The sequence below is a fragment of the Chlamydomonas reinhardtii genome, chromosome 3, assembly GCF_000002595.2.
Source record: "Chlamydomonas reinhardtii strain CC-503 cw92 mt+ chromosome 3, whole genome shotgun sequence".
In the NCBI taxonomy this organism is placed as follows: Eukaryota; Viridiplantae; Chlorophyta; class Chlorophyceae; order Chlamydomonadales; family Chlamydomonadaceae; genus Chlamydomonas; species Chlamydomonas reinhardtii.
Genome location: NC_057006.1, coordinates 5,215,053 through 5,240,773, shown reverse-complemented (window position 1 = coordinate 5,240,773; position 25,721 = coordinate 5,215,053). Strand labels below are relative to the sequence as shown.

Genomic DNA, 25,721 nt, shown 5'->3' with positions numbered 1-25,721 from the left:
AAGCGTTTGGGGCGGGTCTATGTAGCTATGGTATTAACTTGGATAATATAAGTGGTCTGATAGAGCGAGTGCTCTCGATTCACACCATTTGCAGAGAAACTCTAATCGACATCGCAGGAGTGTCAACACCAGAGTTCGGTCTGCACAGCACTGTCAGGATATTACTAGCCTTTATCAATTCAAGTACGTAAGGTGGCCGGGGCTGAGCAATATGGCACAGAGCAAGTCAGCTTCGTGTGGGGTGCTGGCTCTTCTTTTGCTGGCGCTCTTGCTGGGTGTGGAGGGAGCAATGCATGACCGCAAGCGAGGCCTGAAGGTGAGCCGTGTGGCAGCCAGCCCAGGGGCTATGTCAAAGCGAGCCGGGGAAACCCGGCCGGCATGCAGAGCGACATTCCGCTCGTCCAAACCTTGGGCAGCCTGACGCCTTAGCATCTCATGAGCTAAAAGTCTTGCGTCAATACTTCAGTGCATTGGATGCCATCCCACGCCAGCGGCTGAGCTGCAACGACGCACCTTGTGGGTCGCTCACTGGGAGTCGGGACAGGAGTCGGGACCCTGACCAGCAGGGTTTTATTGCTACATAAAAAATGCATTGGACACCAGAAATGATGGTAGCGTAAGACGTTGCAGAAACGCCAAGCCTGGGCACCACTTCCCATCTGACAGCCCAGCTGACAGCTGCATTGAGCACACGCCGTATGGTCGCCCCCGGGTTACTCTAGATATGTAATATGCTGGCGGATGGTCGGACAACAGCACAACGCGTGAACAGGCGGCATGGATAAGCACGGATAGGCATGGGGGCTTACCTAGTACCGGTATTAGTGCAGCACGGTTGCGCTGCTTTTAATCACGCCTACACATCATCACAGACACCAGCCAATGACCGTGTGACCTTCCCAATATTCCGCAGACACATGGCCTATCGGACGACGAGATCAAGGACGTGATGAAGGACCACGACCCGCACCACATCATTCATAAGCACACGCACCGGGTGAGGCCGTGTCCTGGGACCCACGGTAACCCTCATACCTGCAAACCCGGTGGTGGTAAGGACTGGTAAATCCCCTCACCCCTCTGGTATCTGAGCATGTGCCTTTGTGATAAATCTGCAGGAGGGCATGAAAGAGCACCCCGAGGTGAAGCGGTACCTTGAGTGGCGTGAGATGCACAAGGTGAGTGGCGCCGCATGCGGTGTGCTTAGGCTTTGGCCTGGTTATATCATGGGCCCAGTCTGCACTGCTTTGCAGGTTGCTGCAATATCGATGCTTGCTGTCTGGCAGTTTGCCGCAATCACCAGGTCTGCTAGGTAACTGCTGCCTGTCCTCACACGTGCGTTGTGTCTCCCTGCACCCGCTGGTCTCTGCGCACAGGATGGGCACCCCGAAGCGGCGGCTGCCTTCGCTGGCAAGATCCCGCACGACTTCCTGGCGCACCTGCTGGAGCACGAGGCACCCGAAAGCGAGCAGCGGGAGGAGCTGTAGGCTGCCGTATGGTGCCAGGGATGCACCCCGGCTTGGGGAGCTGACAACAACGTGTTCTTTGCAAGGTTTGGGTTTCGGTACATACGGAATTAATAATGGATCAGTGTAGGCGCACTGAGCAAGTGTCGCTACGAGGCTATGTAGATATATGACCGCCGACTGGTCGCTTACTGGTTCTTCTTAAGGCCTAGGGCCTGGCGGCGGCGGCGGTGGCAGCGGCCCTGTGCCCAGCAGTGGCAGCGAGCATTTGCGTAGCAGAGGGGGCAGGCAAGGCCAGGAGAGCGCGGCGCAGCCCAAGAAGCGGCTCCAATGCGCAGGTTATGGCCCGGCCGGTGTCTGGTGATTAGCAGTCTTTGCTGGTGAGCATAGCATGGCACGGTGTGCGGCAGGATTGACTGATGTTGCTATGTTGCCTGCTGTGCTTGTGCTTGACAGCGGGATGCGGCTGGACGCATGGCGGCGCTTGCGCCCGCAGACAGGAGACGTGGCGTTGGTGCAGCCCCACTTTTCCCTTGAGAGGGAAAATGTGCTTTGTCTCCTGCAAATGGCCGCGACCCCATTCATACCGGTAGCAAGCAACGTGTCCGTTGATGGAGCTTATACGTGCTAAAATAGGGCGCGATGTTTGGGTAGGTGCATGCCGCGGGTGTGTGCCCCCGCATTGCTGTTTGCAACTGCTGCAGCAACTGTGCAAGGAGCGGTAACAGGATCAGGCAACGGAGGGAGGGACGCGTCAGTGTTTGTCCTGCTGTTGAAGTTAGGAAAGGTGCGTCGGAGGAGGTGTGGAGGTACTGTAGTCGTAACTGAGGTGTCCAGCGTTGGTGCTATCACCCAGCCTGTGCTGGCCTGTCCGCCTGTGACTTCCCTGACTGTCAAACGTCGAGAAAGCTTGTGTGGTTTGGTGTGTGATGGGACAGGGTTTTGGCAGGTTGGCCAGGCTTGTGTGCTTTGGTGCCCTAGGTCTGAGCTGTTCAGGCCCTTTGTTCAGGCCTGCGGTGTGTTGAGCGCTGGCCCTCTTTTACACCATTCCGGGGCGGGAGGTGGCGCCTCATTGGACTTTCCCTTTCCCTCGTTGTCATCACCGCGTGTAAGTTTTATTCGTTTGGGCTGCTAATAGCTAGAAGGGTTTGCAGCGGTACCCGCTGGACGGAGCGTGCCGAGCATTTGGCTCGACAAGATCAGTGTGATTACTGGTCGCAACAAGCCACACATTGAAGGCACTTGCCACGGCACAGCTTTACCGCATAGTCACGTGCGCAACAGACACGGAAGCAAGCAGCACTGCCACGTGTCCACTTCACCACCCTACGCGCGCTCCTGGTACGCACGCTCCGACTTGCGGCACTTGGTCCCTCCACTATTAGCGTCAATCGCTTGCCTCTTCAGCCCTGCCTCCATTTCGAGGACTCAAATGCTTGTCCATTAATTTGCCACACCCTGTTGCCCAGCGCACTGCTTGGCGTGGACGGCGTCCATTGCGGCTGATGACCACCTGTACCGTGCTCTCCCCATAGCACACTCACAATAGCTGGTTCGGTGTGCCGCCATCCGACAACGCCCTTCAACTCAGCCGTGAGAGTTCAATCTATCTATCTGCATGCCACGTGTTACGGCGTGTAGGCCACAACGACAGCCTTAGCTCCTGCCCGCGCTGGCAGGAGCGCACGCTTTTGCGTGGTACAGTATTGCCAATCAGCCTGCACACCACGCGAGCGCATGCCGCTCGATCCTTCAGCTGCGCATCCTCACCCTCACGTTGTACCCCACACATCTCTCCACAACACAACGACTGCACACTTGAGCACACACACAGCCACGCACGCACGAGCACGGGGACGCAACTGCTTAGAACCGGTCGCTCTTGTCCTTCTCCTTCTTGGCGTACAGGCGCTCAAGCGCGCGCTTGCACTCGCCGGCGGGGAAGTTGGAGAGGTCGAAGTAGTGCGGCGCCACATCGATCAGCCACTCGCCCTTGATGTCCAGGCAGGTGCGGATGTAGTTCTTGGTGGTGAGCACAAACTCCTGGTACAGCACCCTGGACGAGGCAACATCGCAAGGCAGCACAAGGGCAGAGTACGGCGTGCGGGACACGTCATTTTGGTCACAGGAGCGGCGCGGCCACAAGGCTGTCAGCACATCCGGCGCGCACACGCCGATATGCGCTCATGCCGACGAGGAGGAGGACCTTGCTGTGTACACGGATGGCACCGCCCATTGGTACTAAAAACCCCTGCTGCGGGTCGCGGGGGCGCAGGCGGGGTGTCTCACCACTCGGGCTTGTGGTCCAGGCATGTGGAGGGGTGCAGGTGTACCACCTGGTTGTCCTTGACCGTCATGTACTGCCCCTGCCGCTGCAGGTGAGCCACCTGCACACAGCAGTGACCACACACGTAGGGACAGCCCAGAGCGACATGAGACAGCGGCACGCGGAGTGAGTAGGGATCTGATGGTAGCAAACTGTCGACACCAGGCGAAATCTCCAGGCATCGCTGGGGTGGGCTGTCAGCGCATGCAGCCACTCGAGGGACCGGCAAACGAGAGTGTCCCACCTGCATGAAGAAGCCGGCGGTAACGGCCTTGCGGATGTTCAGGTAGTACTCCTTGCTCTCGAAGGGCGTGCTGACCAGCTTGAGGTTCATGCGGGTGCAGATGCGGCCCTGGCACGAGCAAGGCACGTGAGCAAGATGGCGTCATCAAGGGAAGCTTTGCAGGTAGCGAGTCACAAAGCAGTCAACGCAGCCAGCGCAGCCCAGCCCAACAAACCCGCTGTACGCGCCGGAGTGCAATCCCAAGGAGCTTACCAGCTGCGTGCGAACGCTGTCCGCCGACTTGAGCGAGCGGAAGTTGAGGAAGTTCTCGTAGCACCAATTGGAGTCCTCGTTGTGGCTCTTCCAGGCGTGGAACACGTTCAGCATGGTGAGGTGGTCGCCTGCGGGGCGCCGAGATAGTAGCACCTCGCCACCGTCATGCACATGAAGCACCGCCAAAAATCCTGATGCCAACGCAGGGCTAAAGCAAGGTGACGGCCGTGGGGAATCCCACACCGTCTCCGGTCTCACCGTCGATGTGCGTGAAGCGCGCCTTGGCCTCATCCGCCGCCTTCGCGGCTTCGCGTGGCCGCAGGAAGACGTTGGGCGAGGACAGCATGGCGGCGATGGACAGGATCTCGTTGGAGCACCTGGGCAGTGGCGTGTGTGTGCCCGGTGCAGCGCGGGTGACCGAAGCGCCGGCGAGGGCCAGATTCGGATTGGATTGGCGGTGGCGTGGCGGTGGCGTGGTGGTGGCGTGGCGAGAGGCGACGGGCGCGCGGCGTGGCATCGTAGATGAGTGGCAGGAGGATTGGCGATACATGGCGCAGTCGATGTTGCGGGTCCGTGATGTTGTTGGTGTTGATGTTGGCATGTCGCGAGCGCAGGTCCGCGAGGTAGGTCCGGGCGACGACGAGGTCCAATCGGCGTCCGCGTCCAGGCCGTGCGAGATGCGTGCGTGTGTGCGTGTGCGACGACGAGCAAGGCAAGCAGGCGTGCGCAGGACAGGTGTGCAGGGTGTGTAGAGTGCGGTGCGGTGTGGCGGAAAGTAGTGAGGGGAGGCGGCACAGGTGAGTAACGTCTGAAGGCAGGCTGGAGTGTCGGGGGTTGCTGCTGTGGGGCTGCCTCGGCAGCTGGCCTGCCGCTGTCGCGCACACACGCCACCGCACGCGCGCGACTCTCAACAGCTGCTGCAAGCACATGCTGACATACGCACGCTGCACAACATATTGCCTCCCCCTCCGCCGGGGTTGCCACTGCCACACCACTTCCATTCGCACGATGCACCGGTGCGCGTGCCCCGCTGCCGCTGGACGCCACCGACCCCTAGACATGCGCACGACGCGTCACGCCGGTAGCACCTGAACTCGGGCGACGCCACCAGCATCTTGGCTAACTGCGGGTCCAGCGGGAACTCCGACATGATGTTGCCGACCTGGGGCCCGCGCCGCACACAGCCGCATAGCCGCCGCCGTCATGGTGGTGGTGGTGCCAGCGCCAGCACCAGCCGCCGAGCGCGTTCAGGCCCGCAGCCGGGACAGAGCGCAATCCGACAGAGCCACCACAGAGAGTATCCAGAAAGAGAGAGATGCACGCGAAGGGACTTGAGAAGGGAAAGGGCATGATGTGCGGTGGGGACGAGGCACGGCTGCCGACAGGTGAGCAATCAGCTATGCGCTGTTCCGACACAACGCAGTTGATCTCCGACTGAGTGCTGAGCGGCTGAGCTGCGTGCACCCAGGCCTGGACGACTTCCACGCACCCAAGCTGCACCGTGCAGACACGAGCTGCCTGGGGTGAATCGCCAACTGCGAGCCCCGCGGCGCGAAGCTATTGCGGCCGCTCCCAACCGCTGCCTTCCAGGCCGCCGAGCTGCCCAAGCCGACCCGCTGTAACGCTGTGCGCAGGATGCCGGCCGGGACTTACGGGTGTGAGGTTGCCGTCATCATCGATGGCGCCCAGGTAGTTGAGTAGCTCCAGCGCGCGCATGAGCGTCTCGGGCGCGGGTGGGTCCATGAAGTCAAAGTGCACCTGGGTGGAGACGTGGCGTTGCGTGGCGGATGGGGTGGGAAGGAGAGTTGGGTACGGCGGTGGTAAGGTGGTGCAGCGGCGGGTGCGTTTGGGTGGATGCGAAAGGATGCAATGCGCGGTGCTGGCAAGGAGGTCGTCGCTTGGTGCGTTGCTCAGATATATGCTTGTCTTATGATAAACTCATCAGGAATTGCTCAGGACGAGGAATGATGTTATCATCACAGCAAGCAGCAGGCGACGCACAGTCCATGCCAGCATGTCTCACACTTCCAAGCTGCCGCGGCCCGCTGCACCCGCCAGCCCGCAACCCCAACCCGCCTGTGCACCCACCTGCCTATATCGCCCCGCTTGCCAGACCCTCCACCCGCCCAACACAGGCCCTGCCAACTCCTCCCTACCTGCCCCATCTCCAACACCACCCGCCCACCCGCCCCGCCCAGTCTCGCACGCACCAGGTCGTCGATGCCCAGCTTCTTGAGCTGCAGCACCACACTGCCCAGGTTGGAGCGCAGGATCTCGGGGTAGGTCTGCTCCTGCAGGTCCTTCTTGAACGACGACTCCGTGTACAGCCGGAAGCACTTGCCCGGCTGCGTGCGGCCGGCACGACCGGCGCGCTGGTGCGCGGACGCCTGTGCGCCAGCCAAGGAGGATATCAGCAGCGGCAGCAGCAGCAGCAGCACCGAGGATGGTGCGTCGCCGGTCTGCGCCGCGGGTGCACCGAGAGAACGCGGCAAGGCGCACCCGCCACGAGACGCGACTCGTCTGGCCCCTTCCCATCCGCCTCTCTTGCCGTCATTCCTGGTACGGTATCAGCCCGCATACCCCCCAAAAACCCTACGCCCAGCCGCCTTTCCAGCCGACCAATGCACTCACCCGCGAGATGGGCGACACCAGCAGCGACTCTACCCGGATGCGGGGGTTGTACACCTTCTGCTTGGAGAAGCCGGGGTCGATCACGTACACGATGCCGTCAATGGTCAGCGACGTCTCCGCAATGTTGGTGGAGATGACGATCTTGCGTCCGGCCGGCCCACCCTCGCGCGCCGGCGCCGGCGCCTGCGGGTACAAATGAATGGGGGTCGAGGTCACGGAGACGACGGCTGAAGCGACGCTCCAGGGGTCGTGACATGCAGCACAAGCAAGGCGTCCGTTGTGCCATGTGGCCAACCGTACAGCAACCTCACAAGTGTCCCAACCATGCCATTGCGGCTTGCGTCAGCCCTCCCCCGGCAAGGCTGCCTGTGCTCCTCCCATGTGCTGACGCCTCCTCCTCCCCGCCTTCTCTAAATTTGCACCTCCCATTCCTGCCCCTTCGCTCCCGCCTCCGCCCCCACATTCCCTCCCCCTCCCGTCCCGCACCCTCCGGCTCACCGGCTCGAAGATGCGCTGCTGCTGCTGTGGCGGCAGCGTGGAGTAGAGCGGCAGCACCTTGATGGGGCCCACCTTGTCGCCCATGCCCTGTAGCTCCTTGGTCACCTTGCGGCAGGCGTCCTCGATCTCCTCCTCACCCGTCAGGAACAGCAGCACGTCGCCGGGCGGCTCGCAAACGTGGATCTGCACCACGGTGCGGATGGCCGCCTCCAGGTAGTCGCGCTCAGGCTCCTGCGTGCAGGAGGGGGGAGCGGAGGTGGAATGGAGGAGGTTGTGTGGGTGGTTGTAGATAATAGTCCAAACTAAACCGAACCCAACGCAAAAGAGCGAGGAGGAGAGCGTGCGTTGGTTGGTGCGGGCAGAGCTAGACGGGCCAAGGCAGCGCGAGGTAGCGGCGTTCATAAGTTTGCGGGACCGCTTGAACTACGGTATGGTACTGATGTGGGTGTGGGCCTGACGCGCCGGGGCGCCGACGGTTGCTACCGTGTCACATCCCTGGACCGGCGCAACCCGCTGAGCACCCCTCCCAGCCCCAGGCTCTCACCGGCAGGCGTAAGCGCCTTGCCAAAGCATGGCTACCGGCGTGAGTGCCGCACCGCCCTGCACTACCAACGCCCACACCACCTAGCCCCTCTGAGTCTAGCCGCACCGCATGGCCCGTGCCTAAGCCCCACCCACCCTGCCGTCCTCGCCATCGCCCCCTCCCATCAACAGCCCCTCCCTCACCTGCGTGTAGAAGATTTCCACTGGGTGCAGGCGGCCGGGCACCTTCATCAGCGGCGCGTCCAGGAAGTAGCCCTGGAACTTCTCCGCCTCCAGCGTGGCGCTCATCACCACCAGCTTGAGGTCCTTGCGGTTCTTCAGGATCTGCAGGCGAGGAAGCAAGGAAGCGGAGCATGAGCATGTGTTGGGCCTAGCGCCAGGAGTGACGCAGGGGCGCCTCGCGTGGCTTGGGGTTGGGAGGAAAGGGGAGGCGGGCGGGCGCGGGTAGACCACCACGAGGGCCCCGCGCGCTCGGGCGCTGCCCATACCCTGGTCCCTGGACTCCCCCAAGCGTTGCATTATCCCGGCCCCGCCGCCTACGCTTGCCACACACCCTCCTGCTGCCACGCCCACGCTAGCGCCCACGCACCTCCTTGAGCAGGCCGAACAGCACGTCGGTGGCCAGCGTGCGCTCATGGGCCTCGTCTAGAATAATCACCGAGTAGCGCTCCAGCAGGGGGTCCGTCATGGCCTCACGCAGCAGCATACCATCAGTGAGGAACTTCACGCATGTTTTAGGCCCTGAGCACTCCTCAAAACGAATCGAGTAGCCGACCTCCTCGCCGAGCTTCACGTCCATCTCCTCGGCCACACGCCGGGCCACCGACATAGCGGCCACACGGCGAGGCTGGGTGCAGGCGACAATTTTACGGTTCGCCGTGTAGCCCGCCTCCGCGATGAACTGCGGAATCTGTGTCGTCTTTCCACTGCCCGTCTCGCCGACCAGCACTGTCGTCTGATGGCCATGAATCATGTTGACAAATTCGTCCTTGGCTTGCCACACGGGCAGGCCATGGCGCTTGGCAAGAATGTCATAATAGCGCTGGCTGTAAGTTGCGCCTGTGAAAGGGTTAACACCGGCGCCCTCTGGGGCAGGCCCAGGGCGACCGGGTTCCTCGTCAATTTCCAGTTTGCGTTTACGGTCCGCCATGAGCAGTGCGCCGCCCTAGGTCGGTTCAGCAGCCGTCGAGCAGCAAGGCGCTAAAGCCAATAGAACAACAATCTATGTATGGCGACCTTGCTTCAATTGCATACTAAGTTTCGCGGCAGCAAACGCTAGGGCTGGTCTCCCGCCCATCCCGGCCCGCCCAGCATGCCTGCCCAGCCCAGTCCCGGCGGAAGGATTGCCAACCGGTTCATCACGCATCCACCCTGGCCTTCGCTACAATTGTGCACACATATGACAGTTGTGGAGTCATCCACCCAGTACTGTACACGCAGCCACTTCTGCCACCCTCAGTACCGAAAACGGTTGTAGTAAGAGTATGAGTGCGTACGGTAGTTGACAATCACTCGCGACCCCCCAAACGAGTGCCCATATCGCGCAGAGCGTTACTGCAATATACGGCCCGGACCAGTCGGAGTGACTGGCATACTCACTCCACCAACGCCTTGGCGTCATCGCCAACATCAAGGGAACATATGCGCCTTATGAAATCCCAGTGCTGCACTGACATCGGGCGCCACTCACAATCTAGTAGCGGGATACTGGCTTGGCATACCGCCCTATAGCCCGTGTTCCAGGGCGATGCAACCACTCAGGCAGTGCTCAGACCCCGCCGTCACCTGCTCACCCTCAAGCCTGCACTGCGCCACAGCGCACGTATCACACGTGGTGGGGTTGCTCCTACACCCCCTAGCTCCCAGCCGCCACCAAGCAGCTCAATTACCGCCAACACCCGTTTTCCCATCACTGCATTACGCCCCATTACGCGGTCTTGGCGCCCATGAGCTTGCTGAACCGCGCCGTGAGGTTGGACATGTCCGTGGCCTTGCTCACGGTGGCGGGCAGCTGCGTGCCCATCAGCTTGGACACGTTGGGCTTGATGCCCATGTTGGACAGCACGTACAGGAACATAAAGCTGCGGGAGGCAGGAGACAGAAGGGAGGGAAGAGGGGAGGAGGGGAGGAGCGGTGAGGCGGCGAGGTTGTGGGCAACGGCAGTGTATGGGAGGTGACACTTTGCATTGTTGAATCTGGGCGCTTTGCTAGAACCAGTCGAACCCACTTCGGGGACCGCTTCATTTTATGGTAAAGAGAGCTACCCCATGCTCGGCACGTGCTTAAGTGCCGTGCAGCTCTAGTGCAATAGGAAGTCGCAAGCAGGTGGGCGTGCTATGGGCATTGTAGGAGGATAGGCAGGGGCGAGACACATCACCAGGAGCACAGCTCCGGGCGCAACGCTGGCTGCGCTGCTTGCTCATCCTCCCACCTACTTCACCTCACCACTACAGTTACCCCATGCCACTGCACCCATCACCACCCCACCTCCACGCCGCCCTCCACCCCTACGCGCTCCCCTCGCCACACCGCCCCCCGCCCTCACCCCACCCGCTCGCACCAGCCCTCACCCCACCCGGCCCTGCCCCATCCCACCGCACTCCACCCTCCGGCCCCTCACCTCATGTCGGTGCCGGCGGGGCTCTCCAGCCACTGATAGGCCATCTTGGAGAAGGGGAACATGGGCACGAACGGCAGCTGCCCCACCGACTTGCCGACGTACCATGTCTTGAGCACATAGAACATGGCCGCCAGCACCACCATCATCACCACGTAGCTGCGCATGCGCCACATGTAAAAGTCGCGGCTGTAGTGCGTCAGCTGCACGTCCAGCGCGCGCTCGCGCTTCTTCTGCGCGGCCGTGCTGCTGGCGCCCACGGCCTGCAGCTTCTCAAGCTCCTGGCGAGGCGGGGAGGAAGGAGAGGGAGGCAGGAGGGTGGATGGGGCTGGGTTTGCGGGTGCAGAAGCCAGGCAGTGGGCCGTCGGGAACGGCGCTGGGGCTGCATGGGATGCGTGCGATGGCTATATAACGGTCAATGCCATGCTCCAGCCTCAGCCCCAGCTATATTGGACCCGTTCCTGCCGGTGGCACGTGGAGGCCAGGTCTGTTCCCACCCACCCTGCGCCAACACAACCTCCGCCCGCCGCTGCGACCACCAAGTTGCTAATCCCGGCTCATCCAAGACTTCCAGCCTCCTGAACTCCCAAGTCCAAATTCATGAGGTGCCCCTGGCCAAGGCCCAGCGCTGAGATCAGCCCGAGCATGCACGCTCTTGCCTTGGCAGCGCGGTCGATGTCCGCCACCAGCCGCTTATAAGTTGATGAGCTAGCGACAAGAACAAGCGTTAATACCTCCGTGAAAATGGTAGCGAAGACGGAAAGCCCGACCACCACCAAAGGCGCCGGAAATGGGGGCGGAGCCATGATGGCTTAACTAATAGAAGCAAGTACTTCAGTGTTTACGTTTTTGCCTAGACGAGGCGCGCATACATCAAAGGTTAATTAGCACGTACTGGTCCCCTTGACACCAGGCGCAATTGTATTTTCTGGAACTGTACCAATAATATCTCTAGACGCTTACCAGTATTACTAGTGTCCACTGGCAATCGGTGTCGAAGGGCTTCATCAGCTGACGCTGCGGTTTCAACGTTTTCAAGCCGCATACGTTGCGTTCCGTGTGACACTACATTAAATTAGGCATATGCTAGCAAGGGGGTGGAGGTAGGCCGCGGTTGAGCAAGCGGAAGACTCCCCAGCCCTGGAGGCGGCTCCGCCCTTTGCAGTCCCGACAATGGCACGGCCGTTGTTGGACATTTGCTGCCAGGAGGTTGCAGCCTGCCTGCTGAGAGGCGACGTGCCAGGTGCGGCTGCTGACCCACGGGGCTGACACCCACGCCAGAGTGCCTAAGCCCGCCGCCGCACGGAAGCGTGTGCCCTTCTGGCGACTCTCACCATGCCTTTCCCACATACACCTTGCATGGCTATGCCGTATCCATGGCAGAGGGCTTCCCCAGGGAGGTCCCCGAGCCGGAGATCTGTGTGCAAATATACAACAATTACATGAACAGGTGTGCGAGAAGGGGGAACTGATGCTGTTGCTTCTGGGGAGGAGGACCTGCTAAGAACTGCTGCGCGCGGCGTGGGTGAATCAAGCCAGGTGCTCCGCCAGCCAGGATCAGTGTTTGTGGACCACCTTGCCTGTACGGCTCTGCACAGGTTCAGTGCCGCAGGCCTGGACGACCACCCGGCACTGCTGCGCCACCTGCTAGCCCTGCAGGCGTTCGCCGAGGACTGGTAGGTGCCGGCCAGGGCTTGGCCCCCACGGCCCCCGCAGCTACCCTGCGACTGGCCCGCAGCTTGCAGCCAACCACATCGCTTCTGTGCTTAAGGCAAGGGCTCTGGTGCAGGCTACACCACACTCGCTTGCCGCTCCTCTGCTGCGCGCGCAGGCACGTCCGGCAGCTGCGGCTGGCCCTGCCGCAGCCGCGCAGCCCCCGGTCCCTGACACAGCTGCGGCTAGTGTCCTCCCGGCTGCAGCACCTGCAGCTCAACTCCGCCACTTGGCTGCAGCAGCTCGACTGGCTACTGCTGGCTCCGCCGCCTGCGCCACCGGCCCAGGCGGCGCCGACTGCTGCTGGAGCCACAGGTGGCATGGCGCAGCCGGTGCAGCCGCCACCGCTGACGTGCCTCATCCTGCGGGACTGTGCGGCGCTGCAGCCACAGGCGCTGACGCCGCTATCGCACCTGGCGCCCACACTGCGGCTGCTGGATCTGAGCGGCGCGGCGGCACTGGACGACGGCGCCGCGGGCGTGCTGGCCTGCCTGAGGCACCTGGAGGCAAGTCTGTGTGAGGCGCCGCAAGCTCATTTGGGGGTCCGGGAGATGATGGGAAGCACGCGGGGGTGTACACGGTATAGCGGGTGTCGTCGTGTGCACACGGCAGTGTGTGTGTGTATGTGTGTGTATGTGTGTGTGTGTTAAAGAGCACAGTGTGCGTGTGTGTGTATGTTTGTGCGCATGTGTTTATGTGTGTGTGTGTATGTGACTTGTGCATGACCCCGCATCATGCCCCTCAGGTGCTCAACCTGAACTACACGGCTGTGGGTGACGCGACGCTGGCCGCACTCACCTACGGCGCCCGTGTGGCGGCCTGGGCGCGGACGCACGGCGCAGCGCCACCTCCGGAGGCGGCTGCCTGGCCCGAGTGAGCCCGGTGTCTCACGGTGTTGCATTGCTGGGGAGAAGGTGGTAGCTACCTATGCCAGCTTGGGTACGTCTGCCAGCTGGCACATTCTTGGATGCGCAACTGTGCCTTCTGGCAGTACAACTAGCGCCCGCACCGGTGTATGGCTATGCACGCATGCAGGCTGTCGGTGCATCGCCTGCACCTGGCCGGGACGCGCGTCACGGCGGCGGGTGTGGCACAGCTGACAGACCTGCCGCGGCTGTCCTTCCTGGATGTGCGTGGCGTGGGAGTGCCTAGGTAAGTCAACTGGGCCAGTATCACGGTGTGTGCTGGCAGAGACGCCCGCACCAGCTACCGAGCGTTATAGCAATCCTCATGCTCACGCATTTTGCGGCTGTGTGTGTGTGTGTGTGTGTGTGTGTGTGTGTGTGTGTGTGTGTGTGTGTGTGTGTGTGTGTGCTGGCTACCCAATGCTGCAGGGCTACGCTGCGACCCCTGGAGTACCGCTTCAGCCTGTCACTGGTTCAGGGTGCGGTGCTGGCGACCTCCAACGCCCTGGCCGCGGCGCTCATCAACCACTCGGAGCACACCGCCTGCGCCTGCCCGCCCGCCGACATGGCCACACTGATGGCGCAGGGCCAGGCCTCACCCGCTGCCACCTCGACCCGTACCCGCCGGCGGCAGCAGGCCGCTCGCCTGCGCGCAGCGCGCGGGCTGCAGGCGACGGGAGAGGACTTGTCAGTAGGATTGCGGGATGCGGCGGGAGCTCCGGCTGGTGCCGCCGTTAGCCAGCAGCCACCTGTCTTGCATGCGGCAGCTGCCGGGCGGGCGGAGGCGGCCTGGGGTCCGACGATGGGTCCTGGGTGGCAGCAGCAGTGGGCCACGTGCGGCATCCAGCAGCTGGTTGACACTGTGGAGGCACTACTGCGGGCGGAAGGGCGCGCCTGATTGGAAGCACAGCTGCCGCCGGTGAGTGGGGCTGGCGGACTCTGGGGGAGGCGGGTGGCGGGGGACTCAGTGTGTGTGTGTGTGAACCCCATTCCGTGCAGCACCTGGGCTTGGATTCGGCCACGGCATTCGCATAAATCTCGCTGACTACAAACTTCTAAGCATAAACATACTCACAGTGTTGTGCAAATCCACGTTGCTGAAAATGCCCGGTCTGTTGTCGCGGGTTCTGCATCCAGGCAGCGCAAGCAGCGTTTCGACGCTAGGGCGCGGCTTGCTATCACAAGTCTCGGACGGATGTCGAGCGTTTCTTTCATCGTTCCCGGCTGTGGAAACAAAGGAGGCGACGACGCCTCGCATGCCGGACTTTGCGCATACACCCGCGCCCTACTCGGGCCCTTCAGCAGAGGAGGTCATCGCGCTGCGCAAGCAGTACCTCAGCCCTTGTAAGTGGTGGGACGAGACCCTGATCTGGAGCTGCTTGTGGATTTCCAAACCCTAGCGATCGCTGACTCGGTCGCTCTTGTCCCTATTTTATCTCGCAGCGCTGTTCTGGCACTTTAAAAAGCCTGTCATGATTGTGGAGGGCAAGATGCAATATTTATTCGATGAAAAGGGGCGACGCTACCTCGACGTGAGTTTGCAATGACTCGGACAGTGACCTTTCGCTCTTGCGCACCGCTGAGAACCTGTGGTGACATGCTGTACAGTTACACGATACTTTGATAGTGTTTCAAGCGGTTTAGGGGGCATCCGCGGCCAAACCAACCTCCCACCTTCCGACGTGTTGCATGGACTGCTTCAACACCCTCCGGGGCGGCCCGCCCGAAACCCCAACACGTCACCCAGAGATCCGCGCAGCGGGCGAACCAACACAATGGCCCTCTGATAACCTACTGCATGCTACGCAGGCGTTTGCGGGCATTGTGACTGTAAGCGTGGGTCACTGCCACCCGGCCGTGAACGAGGCCATCAACAAGCAGAACGCGCTGCTCCAGCACACCACCACCATCTACCTCAACAACCAGATTGCGGAGTACGCCAAGGAGCTCACGGACCGCATGCCCGGAAACCTCAAGGTACAGCGAAGAGGGGCGCCAAGATTGCATGGGCCGCAGGCACTGATTTGCCTGCAGAAACGCGCACTCGCTCGCACGTGCACCTCATGTCTCCGTCGCCCTCACCCCCCTCAGGTGGTGTACTTTGTCAACAGTGGCAGTGAGGCCAACGACATGGCCATCATGCTGGCCCGCCTGTACACGGGCAACTGGGACATGCTGTGCCTGCGCAACGCCTACCACGGCATGAGCATCGGCACCATGGGCACCTGCGGCCAGCACACCTGGAAGCAGCCCATGCCGCAGGTGCGACTTGCCGGCCGTGCTCCTGGTGCCTGGTCTGTGGGCGCAGGCTGGTGCAGATGCGGCCTGCGGTTGGGTGCGTAAAGGTGAAAGCTGTTGGTTGCAGGCATGGGAAGCCGCGCCGAACACTGCGGGATGCGGGGCAGCGCGCGGGTGTGTGGGTTCACACGAAGTGCATGCGCCGGGCCAAAATGTGGTTCCGGTCCAGAGTCAGCGTTGAGACCGCTGCCCGTCATGCGTGGCTGCTTGTAGGGCTTCGGCTACCACCACGCGTTGAACCCGGACCCCTACCGCGGCCCCTACGGCGACGACGGCGCGCGCTACGCGGCGGACATGGCGGACCTCATTTCGGGGGCCACGCCGGGCCGCGTGGCGGGCTTCATCGCGGAGACAATCCAGGTGGGCTCTGTCTTATGGCGCCGGGCTGTGGAGGGCAAGGCCGCATGGCCGTGCTCACGCACTGCGTTGTATGTACTTGGGCTGAATGCGTCGGGCACACCCTCTGCCGCCACGTGGTCCGCAGGGCGTGGGCGGCACTGTGCCGCTGGCGACTGGCTACCTGCCGGCCGTGTACAAGGTGGGTCAGTGGAGGTGGGGCGGCATGAGCCACCGCTCTGGTACCGAGGCTCTGGGGCTGTCGCCCCCAGTGTGCAACAAGACTGCGCACTGGGCAGCACTGCTCAGTCCCGCGACTTCCGGCCCACCCTGGCGAATGCTCTTGACGCACCCATGCACCTCGGTCCAACTTTTCGGCCATTGGGCACGTGCAGATGGTGCGCGAGGCGGGCGGCGTGTGCATTGCGGACGAGGTGCAGACGGGCTTCGGGCGCACCGGCGGCCATTACTGGGGCTTCCAGCGCCAGGGCGTCATCCCCGACATCGTGACCATGGCCAAGGGCATCGGCAACGGCCTGCCGCTGGCCGCCGTGGTCACCACGCCCGAGATCGCGGCGTCCATGGCGAGCCGCCTGCACTTCAACACGTGCGTACTCAGGGTGGTGGGCAGGAGTGGGCGGGCGTGGTGGGCAGCGTGGTGCAAGCAGGGGAGCATGTGGGTGCCACGGGCTGGCAGAAGCTAGGGGCAAGAACGACCCCAACAGAGGAGGGTTTCAGAAGCCAGGCTTTTATAGCATGCGGAGTCCAGCCTGCTCGGGTGCCACGTGGCCGCACCTGGCCAGACCGCGCCGTGGACGATGCGCTCGCTCTTGCTGATCACACAGGTACGGTGGCAACCCCGTGTGCTCGGCTGCCGGGCGCGCGGTGCTGCGGGTTGTGGACAAGGAGCACCGCCAGGCGCACTGCGCGGCGGTGGGTGAGCACCTGCTGCGGCGGCTGCGCGGGCTGCAGGCCAAGCACGACATCATCGGCGACGTGCGCGGCACGGGCCTCATGCTCGGGGTGGAGCTGGTCAAGAACCGCACCACCAAGGTGGGTGGCTGCTTGCTGGTCGGTGCGGGTGCCGGGCTTGCGATGTGCGCGGAGATTATGGGAAGCTAGGTGCTGTGGAAACGCAGCCGAGTTGGTGGGGCAGGGCACAGTGGGGTGGGCTGCGACTTCGCGTAGTGAAGCCACGAACGAGCGCGGCTCACTGGCATGCGCAACCTCCTGCACTGCCGCAGGAGCCGGCTAAGGCGGAGACGGCTGCGGTGATGGAGAGCATGAAGGACATGGGTGTGCTCATGGGCAAGGGCGGCCTGCACGGCAACGTGTTCCGCATCAAGCCGCCCATGTGCTTCAGCCACCAGGACGCCGACTTCCTGGTGGACGTCATGGACGCAGCCCTCTGCAAGCTGTAGGCGTGGACGCGAGCCGCCGAGGGGAGGAGGAGGAGGAGGAGCATCGCGGGGGCAGGTGCTTGAGGCGGCACGGCTCGCGACATGCGGTGCCAAGTGCTGCTGATGTGTGGTACGAGAGCTGCCCCTCCATACTCGGCGCGTGGTTAAGTGCTGTGCAGCTCTATAGCTGGAGTATCAAGCTCTAATAGGTGTGCGAGAGAGCGGGGCGGTATTGCATACCGCGCATACTGTGTGTTGGGCGGTGTGGCTAAATCTCCGCGTTTGGAGGCATCATGGGCAATGGCGTGGGGCATGGTCTGTTGGTGCAGGCGCATTCTTGAAACGCGACAGCGATTGGCCTGGTGGCCGTTACCCTGGACGCCAGTGCGGCATGAGCACTGGCGCAAGTACGGCTTATCTTTGTACACTATATTCTTGAGATGTGAAGAGCTGCCATGTCTATGGTTTGTTCCGTTTATCGGCTGCACTGGGCGTAGACCGAAAGCGTGTTGTTTCGTGTGGGAAGCCGGCGATGGCGGGAGACGATGTGGCGGGCCCCGGTCGGTCTGTCAGTGCCGGTCCACAGGTGACGGCTGTACAGTACTCCACTTGCAAACCGTCTTGCACAGGTGGGATGATGCCATCATGGCGCCTTATTGGTTGATCAGCCATTTTGACGATCGGGCTGGGCAAGTGACTGACGTTGCGGGGTGTCAGAAAGCGGTGGGGCCTGAGGCCCTGGAAGTTCTTAAAATACTACAGCGTCATACGGGTGGGGCACCCGTTTTTATATCGTACTGATCACGGTGAATCTAGTACTTGTGTAGCCACACAATGTGGAATGGAATGGCTGCTGTGACGCAGCACCTGCACTCCTGTAGCAACCTCAGTGGCCGACATGGCGAAACCGCTTGCTACTCAAGTTGTTGCCGTATACGCTGCAGTCTGCATCAGTTAGCCTTGCAGTGAGCATCCCTCACATCCCTAGACACGCACCGCCAATGAAAGCACAATACAGCACGTTGTTCAGTGATGGGTGGCGACCCGTGGTGGCGACCTCAACTTAACAATCCCATCCTACTTAAGACAGCGGCCACTGTCCTAAGCCTGGGACGCGTTAACTATCGTATATTGACATCTATGAACGGCCCCAACATCCCTAAAAACAAAATGGATGTGGATATGAATGCGGCCTCAGCTACGCGCAAGTTATTGGTGGCGCGCGCAACGCACGACCTACGACCGCCACCTAGGCTCCCTGGCACCATAGCACCAATTTGCAACCACAAACCCCAAGCACGCCCCAAGCACGGCCTCATGGCACCTACGTGCAAACTTGAGGCCCACCTGTTCCACAAACTACTCTAGTACGCTCCGCCTTCACTCTGCTGCCAGACTCCCTGCATGCTGCACAACACCCTGCAAGAGTATCCCCATCACGCGAAAGGGTCTGCAGGGTCACCAAACGCACCGCCGGCACCGGCGTACCCAGTCGAGCCTGCGCCTTACACGGACGACGTGGACCCCACATCAGCAGCGTGCAGCTGCTGCAGGTGTGCCTTCTGGCCTACGCCGATACTCGCTGCGCCGGCCGCCACTACTTTCGCCGCCTCAGTGCACTCAGGCGTCGTGGGCAGGTCCTGTGGGGGATAAGGGGCAGCATGCGGCGGAGCAGGCGGTAAGAAGACAGCGTCGGCGGCCATACAAAATAGGCCACGCCGGCACAACAGCGGCCTGGTTGCCTTGTACCGTACTACGGCATGCCTGGGGAGTGCCTTCCCTGCCTACCTTGGGGCTCATCCTCTCAAAGGCGAAGTCGAACGTGTCGGGCATGCCGCGGTGGGGCAGATTAACCCAGCGAGGGTCAGACCAACTGAAAGGTGGCTGGCCCTGCGGGTTGTTCATGTGCACACAGACACGAGAGCGTGTGAGGAGGCACGGAGAGAATTAGGGCCTGCGCAACGGCGCCACCATGTTACGGTATGCGCACGGAAGCGGCGTTAATGTTTCAGTGCCGGTAGCACTCACCTGCGCGGTGGGGCCGCCAATCACCTCGCTCTCCATGCGCAGTGCCATGGATGCGGTAGTGACCTTGGAGTCTGCAGTGAGGGGACAGCACAGGCGCAAAAGAAAGCTCGTCGTGCTGTTGCCTTCTCCAATGCGCAATATCAGTTCATGCTGGGTGGTTGTGAGGACTGCGCAGCCGTGCTAGGCATCCGTATCCACGTGTCGGGAACTGATGCACCCCTGACCGCATACACACGTCATTGACTAACAGGGTATAGCATGTATGCTGGCTGCCCCACGATAACTCTTCCTCCGTGTCAAGCCGCTTACCGTAGCAGCCCTTGGCGATGCCGTCCTTGCCAGTCGCCAGGTCGCCACGCGCACACACAGCGCCCACAGGGTTCCCATCCGCAATCTGTGTGCGCGACAGTCAGGCCAACAAACAAATGAACAGTGCACGCGACAGCTGGTCTGCGAGAACTGCTGAAGCCTCCACGCCCAATCCCGCGTGGTGGGTTCCTCCTCACCGGGTCCTTCTGGAAGTCGTTGTAGCGCATCATGCGCTTCAGGCTGTCCATGTTGGCCACCGCGCCCTGGTCGCGCCGGAAGATGGAGGCGCGCGGCGCGATCTGGTACTTGAGCAGGCGGATGGGGAAGGCGTACTTCTTGGCGCCCTTGGCCTCCAGCCGCGCGATCTGAAGACGGGTGCGAGGAAGAGGTGGTGATGACGGTCGATGAGACACGACTAGGGCTTTGTTGTTGGAGGGATACAATGCATACTGGTAACCGCGGAAGTGGATGTGCCTCTGCGCCGTCCGCGCCGGCAACATCTTGCCGTCCACCCGAGAGCGTTGACGGACCAGCAACGTTTGCACTGCCCCCCGCCAAGGATCCAAAACGACTGCACGCACCAATCCCGCACACGCACCATGTCCGGGTATCCGGCCGCCTCGTAGACCTCTGGGAAGTAGGCCACGTTGTAGGAGGGCCAGTAGCCGCGAGCCAACTCCTGAGTCATGTCGGCCGTCTGACGGGGATGAGAATGTGGATGGGATGGTGGTGGGTGTCAGGGTTTGTCAAGGTGAGACGGGAAGCGGTGGAGTGGCAGAAGCTTTGTAGCCCAGCCCAACACGTTTGTAGGGGTGGTGTCAGGGTGCGAAGCACGCCGGGGTACGGGCGAGGCGGGTAAACGAGTTCGACCGCAGCCAAACGTGGTTGGATGGCTTGGGGAATTCAAAGGAGGTTGCAAAAGCTCGCCCGATCACGACCCCATTTGTTTGATGCCATCTGGCGCCCGCACGTGCGAGCCGCTCACCAGGAATATGTCTGGCAGTTGCTCCACCACCCACAGCAGGCCGGGCTGCAGCTCCTTCCCCGGCACGAAGCGGTTGAAGTTTATGACCATGTACTGCAGGACGTGTTGGTGCAGGGGCAACACGTGAGTGGCAGAACCTATGGGTGTGTGCGTGCGCACAACTGCACATCCCTAACCCAAACCTCCAGCGCAAATGAGCACTGGAAACGCCTACCGCCATCACGCTCGGCCTATTGCCAACAGCTGCACACACGCTGACTCCAACCCATTCCACGCCGCAACGGAATAGCTGCCGCCCACGCTGCCCGTCTCCACCTGGTTGTTGTAGGTGCCGCTGTTGAAGCGGCCGAACACGTCCACCCACTCCTCGCCCGTGGCCGCCATCCAGTTGGCCAGGCGGATGCGCTGCCAGGACAGCACGCAATGCGGCTGCAGCGGCGCGTATACGTCGCCCACGTAGATGTGGTTGGTGGTCTCCAGCACCATGAGCCCAGTGGAAAGCAGGTAAAAGTCATCATCGCTAAACAGCTCGCCTGTGTGCGTGTGAGCGAGCGCGTGCGTAAATGCGCTAGCGAGCAAAGGGCAGAGAGTAATGGGAGGTAGCATTCCTGACGGCAGCGGAGACGGCGTTGCTGGCCGCGACGGACGGTGTTCAATCTTCGAGCCAAGCTGTGGCTAGTGTGCTTCTGACGAGGGGCGGCTCCAGGGGCTTGAATGATACGGTACTACCGGGCATATGGGCTCTCCCTGCGGCCCCTGCGCTCAACAAAATGCACAGCGCGCCTGGCGCGTGTTCCGCCAAAAGCAAGCGGCCGCCCGCACCTGGGTAGCTGCTGAATGACACGCGCCGTGCCGTGATGGCGTCGTCGGCCAGCGATGAGAAGTCGTAGTGCTTGTAGATGCGCGTCATGGCTGTGAAGGAGTCGTGCGTGGAGTGCCCCACCAGCAGGTCCGTCAGGTCGCCAGTCACCTTGATCAGAGCCGAGCACTTGCCTGCAGGCAGCGGGCGGCAGCGGGAGGCAGAGAGAGAGAGGCAGAGCAAGGGAGGGAGGCAGAGCAAGGGAGGCAGAGCAAGGAGGGAGGTAGAGGGAGAAAGATGGGGAAAGGCAGGAGGAGGAGGAAGAGGCAAGGGACGTCTGGCACGCTAAACCCAAGGCCTCCGCAACCCACATTGATGCAAGGCAAGCGCGCTTGGTCCCGAGTCAGACAGGCACGTTTGAATGCCACAGTGCTAATGTTCCACACGCGCCCACCGCCCTCACCTTGCAGCCCAAGCTTGAGCGACATGCGCATGGGGCTCTCGTCAATGTCCGCAAAAGAGGGGTAGCGGCGGCCGCGGCGGGCACCTCCCGGCCTGGCGGCGTTCCCAGCGCTCCCGTCGTCATCGCCGTACCCGTACCCAGCTTCCAGAGCGTCAATGATATCGTACACATCACCTGCACACGTGACACGCTTGGGCTCAGCCATGTACCGTACTTGTCGAAACGCGCTCAGCTCATACTAATGCGGTAATGCCCCCCCAAACCGGCGCCCATCACAGCGCGACAGACACATTCCCCTCACATTGGCTCCCGCCCTTTGGTGTTCCTGGGGCTTGCACTGCCTGTCCCTGCCCGCCCGCCCCACCCCTTCCCGCCCGAGTCCCACCGTTGCTGTTGAGAAACATCATGTCACGCCGCTCCAGCCAGCCCACAGCCACGTCCTCATTGCCGCTGCCCGTGCCACCGCCTGGCGCCATGCGGCGCCCCGCCTTGCGGCCCGCCTGCCGCTGCCCCTGCTGGTGCTGCTGCTTCTGCCCCGCCTCCTCCTGCTGCGCCCGGGCCTGGTATCCGTCTACCAGGCCGTCGAACTGCCGCTGCACTAGGCCCAACAGCCGCCAGTACGGGTCGTCTGCGGGCGCGGACTTGAGCTGTTCGTTGACCCACGCCTCCTGCACCTCCAACCTGCAAACAATCCAGAAGCGGCATATCCAGGATTGGGCATGGATGTTGTCTAGGTGCGGGTGTTGTGCAGCAGGAGCACGTGCGAAGACGCACACGCCGCGTCAGGGTTCTGCAAAGCCGCCAGTGCTAGACCGCTGACACGCCAGGGCCCCATTCCATGCATCCCTCCATCCCCTAATGCTCGCTGCAGGGCCACGCACCAGTCGAGCGACTTCTCCACCATCTCAGTCTCGTTAAGCATGGTGTTGAAGTAGGTCTTCAGGTTGGAGAAATGGTCGAAGATGCGGGCTGCGCCGTGGGGCAACGGGGGCAAGGGCACATGGTGAAGATGCTGTACATACGAAGTTACGATCCATCAATTTCCCCGGCCCGCGCCGTGTGCCCCCGCGCCCCGCGCCCAACGGCACGTCTGTGTGCGGCCTGTACATGTGTAGGGGAGTGCTATCAACCCCGTAACCCCTTCGTAACTATTAGCAAACCTCACGCCACAGCAAAACCCCATAACCTCCGCGACATGCCAAAGTAACATGGAATCCCCTTCATCGTCCTTTGTGCAGTCAAGTCTGCTGCAGGACCCCCAAGCACGCAGGAAGTCAGGAACCTACCCGCCGTTAAGTAGCCCTCCAGGAAGCCCGCCGCGTAGGCCTGTTCCAGGTCAGTGTAGCCACCGCCCGCCCCCGTCACCACACGCAGCTTACTACGGTCAGGTGCAAAGCGCGAGCATTAGGGACGAAAGTAAGCGTAAGGTATGACGGACAGTCAGGCTGGCACTGTGTGCTGGCAGCCGAACCCTAAACCGAGGACGACAGATGCACGTTCCCCCAACGCACCCGAAATTGCTTGTTGTCTGAGACGAGTCGATAAAGGTTCCAGTCGCTGCACAATCCGATCCTTCAGTCGCGCCAAGCGCAACTTGCCATTTCCCGTTTCCTCGCAGCACGCATCCCTGCACCGCTTGGGTTCCTTTCTGTATCGTCTGGCAGGTCCTGTGCACAAGCGTCGCGTCCTCCAGCGAGCTGAAAGTGGGCAAATTTGCCCCAGTCGCGATGCCAGTCCATAGCAATAAAGCAGCCGCCAGAGACCCCACTGAGGTACTGCGTGGACTCATCCTAGTTGCAGCAGACGGCACTGCCAGCGAGCGTGCCAGGCGGCAAGCACGTGTGCTCAGCGTTTCCCTTGACACTCCGATTCACGCCCGCTGGGATATGGGACACAGCATCAGAGACGTGTACCTAAGGATGCGGCTAGGGAGCCGGCGAGCGCGAGGTCCTCAAGAGCCAGCGATGGTTTGGTACATGGAGCTTTACCAAGGCACTGGGCAGCTGGTGTACGCGAGTGACGAGAGTTTCTATTGACAGGTGCAGCGTTTCCGTCGTAAAAGCGTCGGTCGGGCGATGCCGAGGACTCGGAAAGTAGAAACCGTCGTAAGCTGTGAAACGCATCCCATCAAGCATGTCAATCCGCGAAACGACCCATCATGGAGCCGCAGTACGCACGCCTGCTGGGTGTGCGATGGGACAGTGTGACGCATGCCAGCTAGGTAATAACTTTAAGAACTATGTTGTAACAGGGAAAGAACAACCGCAGCAGAGAAGGCTGGGGGACGGAGGGAACGGCCGGGGGCCTAGTGGGGCCTCAGCGTGAAACTGCGTGAAGCGCATGCCTTGTGGGGAGCAGTTGACACCGTGCCCTTATCAGGACGAGGCGCTCAGTGCAGCCTATTGTATAAGCCGCAGGTATTACAAGACGCGGCCTAGCCATGGGCGCCTGCGCTTTACGGGCGGAGCGAGGCAGGACGCACGAATGCACACCGATGCACAGCCCCTCTGCAGCACCGCTGCCTGCTAGGTACGATGAACAATAACCGGTAACACACAGCCGGCCAGCCACCTTCCCCGGGCGCCGAATATACGACTGCCCCACATTGGCGCGGGCACGGTTGCTAGCCGAATTGCGTTGACAGTGTTTGCGCTCAATACTATTTCTAACTGAGCCTGGCCGCCTAGGTAGAGCTGCGTGAAGTGCCAACGAAGGGCAGACTCATTCTGGCTCCCGCGGCGACGCCTCCGCTTGCGGACCGTGAGGGGAGGCTGCTCAGCGGGGGCGGGGGAAGGAAACAAAGTACCAGACCCCATCCCCCTAAATCCCCCGGGACCTCCTTGAGGGGATGACCGACCCCCGGCACCCTCCACGGACAAAACCTTGTTGTTTAGGGGTTAAAACCCCTCCACTTCATACCGAAGTAGTGCCAATCGACTCCTCTTGACGAGCACTATCACTCCGTGCCATCAGCGGTCCTGTTCTGAGGCTTCGGTCACACGCGGGATCCTATCCCTTGATATCCCCCCGACCCAGCCCACCCCGCGCTCAGAGCTCTGCCGTGTGACGAATTGACAGTGTGTATCGGCAACCTTGTTAGACGTGAATTCATGCGCACCAGCGCTCGAGAGCCCAGCTGTGTCGATGCGCATGTGCCGAATTCTTGACGTGCGTTCCGGACCTAATGCGTACGTAGACCAGAGCGGAAGGCGGAGTGGGCTTGCAGGCGGCACGACAGCAGGCAGTCAGTAGCGCAAGTTGCGAATTCACATGTTACCGGTCGAACGTGGGGACATGTGCCGACATGTGCTCCCTCCCACACATGGTTTATGCTTATCACGGCATAATATGCACATAAAGCCTCGCAGTGCTGCGTTTGGCCCCTGGTTCCGTTTGTGGGGCGCTTCCCGAAGTCCGCCAGGATGGGCGCCGGGGCGAGATGCAGCGGGGGCAGGAGCGTTTGACTCCATTGCAGCAGCTGCAGCACGCACCTGAAGCAATGGGAGCAGGAGCAGGAGCGGCGGCGGCTGGGGTCGTGAAAGCGGCTGGGTTACATGCAGGGGAGGCTGCCCTGGTTACATGGCGGAGGCTGCAATGTCCGGTGGGTGACTGGGTGGCCGGGTGGGTCGGCGGGAGGCACGTGCCCCCGTGCACCCGTCGCGCGTGGTGTAGCGTCGCAAATTGTCTATGTGGTGCTATCGTCTGGCCGGGCGCCCGGAGCGTGGGGACTGCGCGTCAGCAAAGTCTCCGAGCCAGCCAGAGCGATCATTCGTGTATTCACCGCGAACTCTGCGACTCTTGCCCTGACTCGTTTGCGGGAAGGTATTACAGCCATCACACTCGGGACTATGCCTCTCAACACCCTCTGCTATTGTGTGTAATTCGCAGGCGCGATGGCCGGTTGTACA

General features: G+C 61.8%; 6 protein-coding genes across 6 annotated transcripts; 3 read left to right on the top strand and 3 right to left on the bottom strand.

The window, feature by feature from the left end:
- The first annotated feature begins 75 nt into the window (after positions 1 to 75).
- On the top strand, positions 76 to 2,631 carry CHLRE_03g183000v5 (uncharacterized protein). Its single transcript, XM_043061068.1, has 4 exons — positions 76 to 316; positions 914 to 997; positions 1,119 to 1,178; positions 1,377 to 2,631. Exons 1-4 carry the CDS (start codon positions 212 to 214, stop codon positions 1,485 to 1,487), a joined length of 360 nt encoding a protein of 119 aa, XP_042926197.1. The 5' UTR covers positions 76 to 211; the 3' UTR covers positions 1,488 to 2,631.
- A 2-nt stretch (positions 2,632 to 2,633) lies between these two features.
- Positions 2,634 to 9,195, bottom strand: CHLRE_03g182950v5 (uncharacterized protein). Its single transcript, XM_001702870.2, has 12 exons — positions 8,550 to 9,195; positions 8,144 to 8,284; positions 7,418 to 7,648; positions 6,920 to 7,102; positions 6,499 to 6,675; positions 5,942 to 6,046; positions 5,377 to 5,450; positions 4,547 to 4,665; positions 4,289 to 4,416; positions 4,037 to 4,144; positions 3,756 to 3,853; positions 2,634 to 3,522 (listed from the first exon to the last, which is right to left on the bottom strand). The coding sequence occupies exons 1-12, from the start codon at positions 9,108 to 9,110 to the stop codon at positions 3,333 to 3,335; spliced, it is 2,115 nt and encodes a 704-aa protein (XP_001702922.2). The 5' UTR covers positions 9,111 to 9,195; the 3' UTR covers positions 2,634 to 3,332.
- A 48-nt stretch (positions 9,196 to 9,243) lies between these two features.
- Positions 9,244 to 11,509, bottom strand: CHLRE_03g182900v5 (uncharacterized protein). Its single transcript, XM_001702869.2, has 3 exons — positions 11,237 to 11,509; positions 10,581 to 10,858; positions 9,244 to 10,041 (listed from the first exon to the last, which is right to left on the bottom strand). Exons 1-3 carry the CDS (start codon positions 11,381 to 11,383, stop codon positions 9,888 to 9,890), a joined length of 579 nt encoding a protein of 192 aa, XP_001702921.1. The 5' UTR covers positions 11,384 to 11,509; the 3' UTR covers positions 9,244 to 9,887.
- A 136-nt stretch (positions 11,510 to 11,645) lies between these two features.
- Positions 11,646 to 14,221, top strand: CHLRE_03g182850v5 (uncharacterized protein). Its single transcript, XM_043061067.1, has 7 exons — positions 11,646 to 11,820; positions 11,961 to 12,027; positions 12,176 to 12,253; positions 12,409 to 12,796; positions 13,036 to 13,163; positions 13,326 to 13,442; positions 13,625 to 14,221. The coding sequence occupies exons 1-7, from the start codon at positions 11,751 to 11,753 to the stop codon at positions 14,091 to 14,093; spliced, it is 1,317 nt and encodes a 438-aa protein (XP_042926196.1). The 5' UTR covers positions 11,646 to 11,750; the 3' UTR covers positions 14,094 to 14,221.
- Positions 14,222 to 14,267: 46 nt separating this feature from the next.
- On the top strand, positions 14,268 to 18,711 carry CHLRE_03g182800v5 (uncharacterized protein). The gene is made up of 9 exons (XM_001702902.2): positions 14,268 to 14,539; positions 14,639 to 14,727; positions 15,005 to 15,172; positions 15,287 to 15,457; positions 15,707 to 15,853; positions 15,978 to 16,031; positions 16,225 to 16,436; positions 16,675 to 16,882; positions 17,074 to 18,711. The coding sequence occupies exons 1-9, from the start codon at positions 14,452 to 14,454 to the stop codon at positions 17,248 to 17,250; spliced, it is 1,314 nt and encodes a 437-aa protein (XP_001702954.2). The 5' UTR covers positions 14,268 to 14,451; the 3' UTR covers positions 17,251 to 18,711.
- A 2-nt stretch (positions 18,712 to 18,713) lies between these two features.
- Positions 18,714 to 23,907, bottom strand: CHLRE_03g182750v5 (uncharacterized protein). The gene is made up of 14 exons (XM_043061066.1): positions 23,325 to 23,907; positions 23,100 to 23,191; positions 22,695 to 22,782; positions 22,199 to 22,494; positions 21,814 to 21,987; positions 21,374 to 21,544; positions 20,867 to 21,084; positions 20,552 to 20,644; positions 20,165 to 20,263; positions 19,764 to 19,931; positions 19,567 to 19,651; positions 19,258 to 19,328; positions 19,018 to 19,119; positions 18,714 to 18,869 (listed from the first exon to the last, which is right to left on the bottom strand). Exons 1-14 carry the CDS (start codon positions 23,600 to 23,602, stop codon positions 18,735 to 18,737), a joined length of 2,070 nt encoding a protein of 689 aa, XP_042926195.1. The 5' UTR covers positions 23,603 to 23,907; the 3' UTR covers positions 18,714 to 18,734.
- Positions 23,908 to 25,721: the final 1,814 nt, after the last annotated feature.

What these genes read in the sequence shown, in the direction of transcription:
- CHLRE_03g182750v5 (XM_043061066.1), bottom strand. Translation starts at nt 23,602, where the DNA reads ATGAGTCCACGCAGTACCTCAGTGGGGTCTCTGGCGGCTGCTTTATTG. An exon ending in GCTCAAGCTTGGGCTGCAAG is followed by an intron (nt 21,545 to 21,813) that starts GTGAGGGCGGTG and finishes CGCTGCCTGCAG; the next exon opens with GCAAGTGCTCGGCTCTGATC. An exon ending in GTCATTCAGCAGCTACCCAG is followed by an intron (nt 21,085 to 21,373) that starts GTGCGGGCGGCC and finishes ACACGCACACAG; the next exon opens with GCGAGCTGTTTAGCGATGAT.
- CHLRE_03g182800v5 (XM_001702902.2), top strand. Translation starts at nt 14,452, where the DNA reads ATGCCGGACTTTGCGCATACACCCGCGCCCTACTCGGGCCCTTCAGCA. An exon ending in GCATGCCCGGAAACCTCAAG is followed by an intron (nt 15,173 to 15,286) that starts GTACAGCGAAGA and finishes CACCCCCCTCAG; the next exon opens with GTGGTGTACTTTGTCAACAG. An exon ending in TCATCGCGGAGACAATCCAG is followed by an intron (nt 15,854 to 15,977) that starts GTGGGCTCTGTC and finishes CGTGGTCCGCAG; the next exon opens with GGCGTGGGCGGCACTGTGCC.
- CHLRE_03g182900v5 (XM_001702869.2), bottom strand. Translation starts at nt 11,383, where the DNA reads ATGGCTCCGCCCCCATTTCCGGCGCCTTTGGTGGTGGTCGGGCTTTCC. An exon ending in ACATCGACCGCGCTGCCAAG is followed by an intron (nt 10,859 to 11,236) that starts GCAAGAGCGTGC and finishes CCGCCTCGCCAG; the next exon opens with GAGCTTGAGAAGCTGCAGGC. An exon ending in CCCGCCGGCACCGACATGAG is followed by an intron (nt 10,042 to 10,580) that starts GTGAGGGGCCGG and finishes TGCCTCCCGCAG; the next exon opens with CTTTATGTTCCTGTACGTGC.
- CHLRE_03g183000v5 (XM_043061068.1), top strand. Translation starts at nt 212, where the DNA reads ATGGCACAGAGCAAGTCAGCTTCGTGTGGGGTGCTGGCTCTTCTTTTG. An exon ending in TTCATAAGCACACGCACCGG is followed by an intron (nt 998 to 1,118) that starts GTGAGGCCGTGT and finishes ATAAATCTGCAG; the next exon opens with GAGGGCATGAAAGAGCACCC. An exon ending in AGTGGCGTGAGATGCACAAG is followed by an intron (nt 1,179 to 1,376) that starts GTGAGTGGCGCC and finishes CTCTGCGCACAG; the next exon opens with GATGGGCACCCCGAAGCGGC.
- CHLRE_03g182950v5 (XM_001702870.2), bottom strand. Translation starts at nt 9,110, where the DNA reads ATGGCGGACCGTAAACGCAAACTGGAAATTGACGAGGAACCCGGTCGC. An exon ending in AGCTGGGCATCGACGACCTG is followed by an intron (nt 6,047 to 6,498) that starts GTGCGTGCGAGA and finishes GTCTCCACCCAG; the next exon opens with GTGCACTTTGACTTCATGGA. An exon ending in CTGGACCACAAGCCCGAGTG is followed by an intron (nt 3,523 to 3,755) that starts GTGAGACACCCC and finishes TGCCTCGTCCAG; the next exon opens with GGTGCTGTACCAGGAGTTTG.
- CHLRE_03g182850v5 (XM_043061067.1), top strand. Translation starts at nt 11,751, where the DNA reads ATGGCACGGCCGTTGTTGGACATTTGCTGCCAGGAGGTTGCAGCCTGC. An exon ending in GCTGAGAGGCGACGTGCCAG is followed by an intron (nt 11,821 to 11,960) that starts GTGCGGCTGCTG and finishes TATCCATGGCAG; the next exon opens with AGGGCTTCCCCAGGGAGGTC. An exon ending in CAGGCGTTCGCCGAGGACTG is followed by an intron (nt 12,254 to 12,408) that starts GTAGGTGCCGGC and finishes CTGCGCGCGCAG; the next exon opens with GCACGTCCGGCAGCTGCGGC.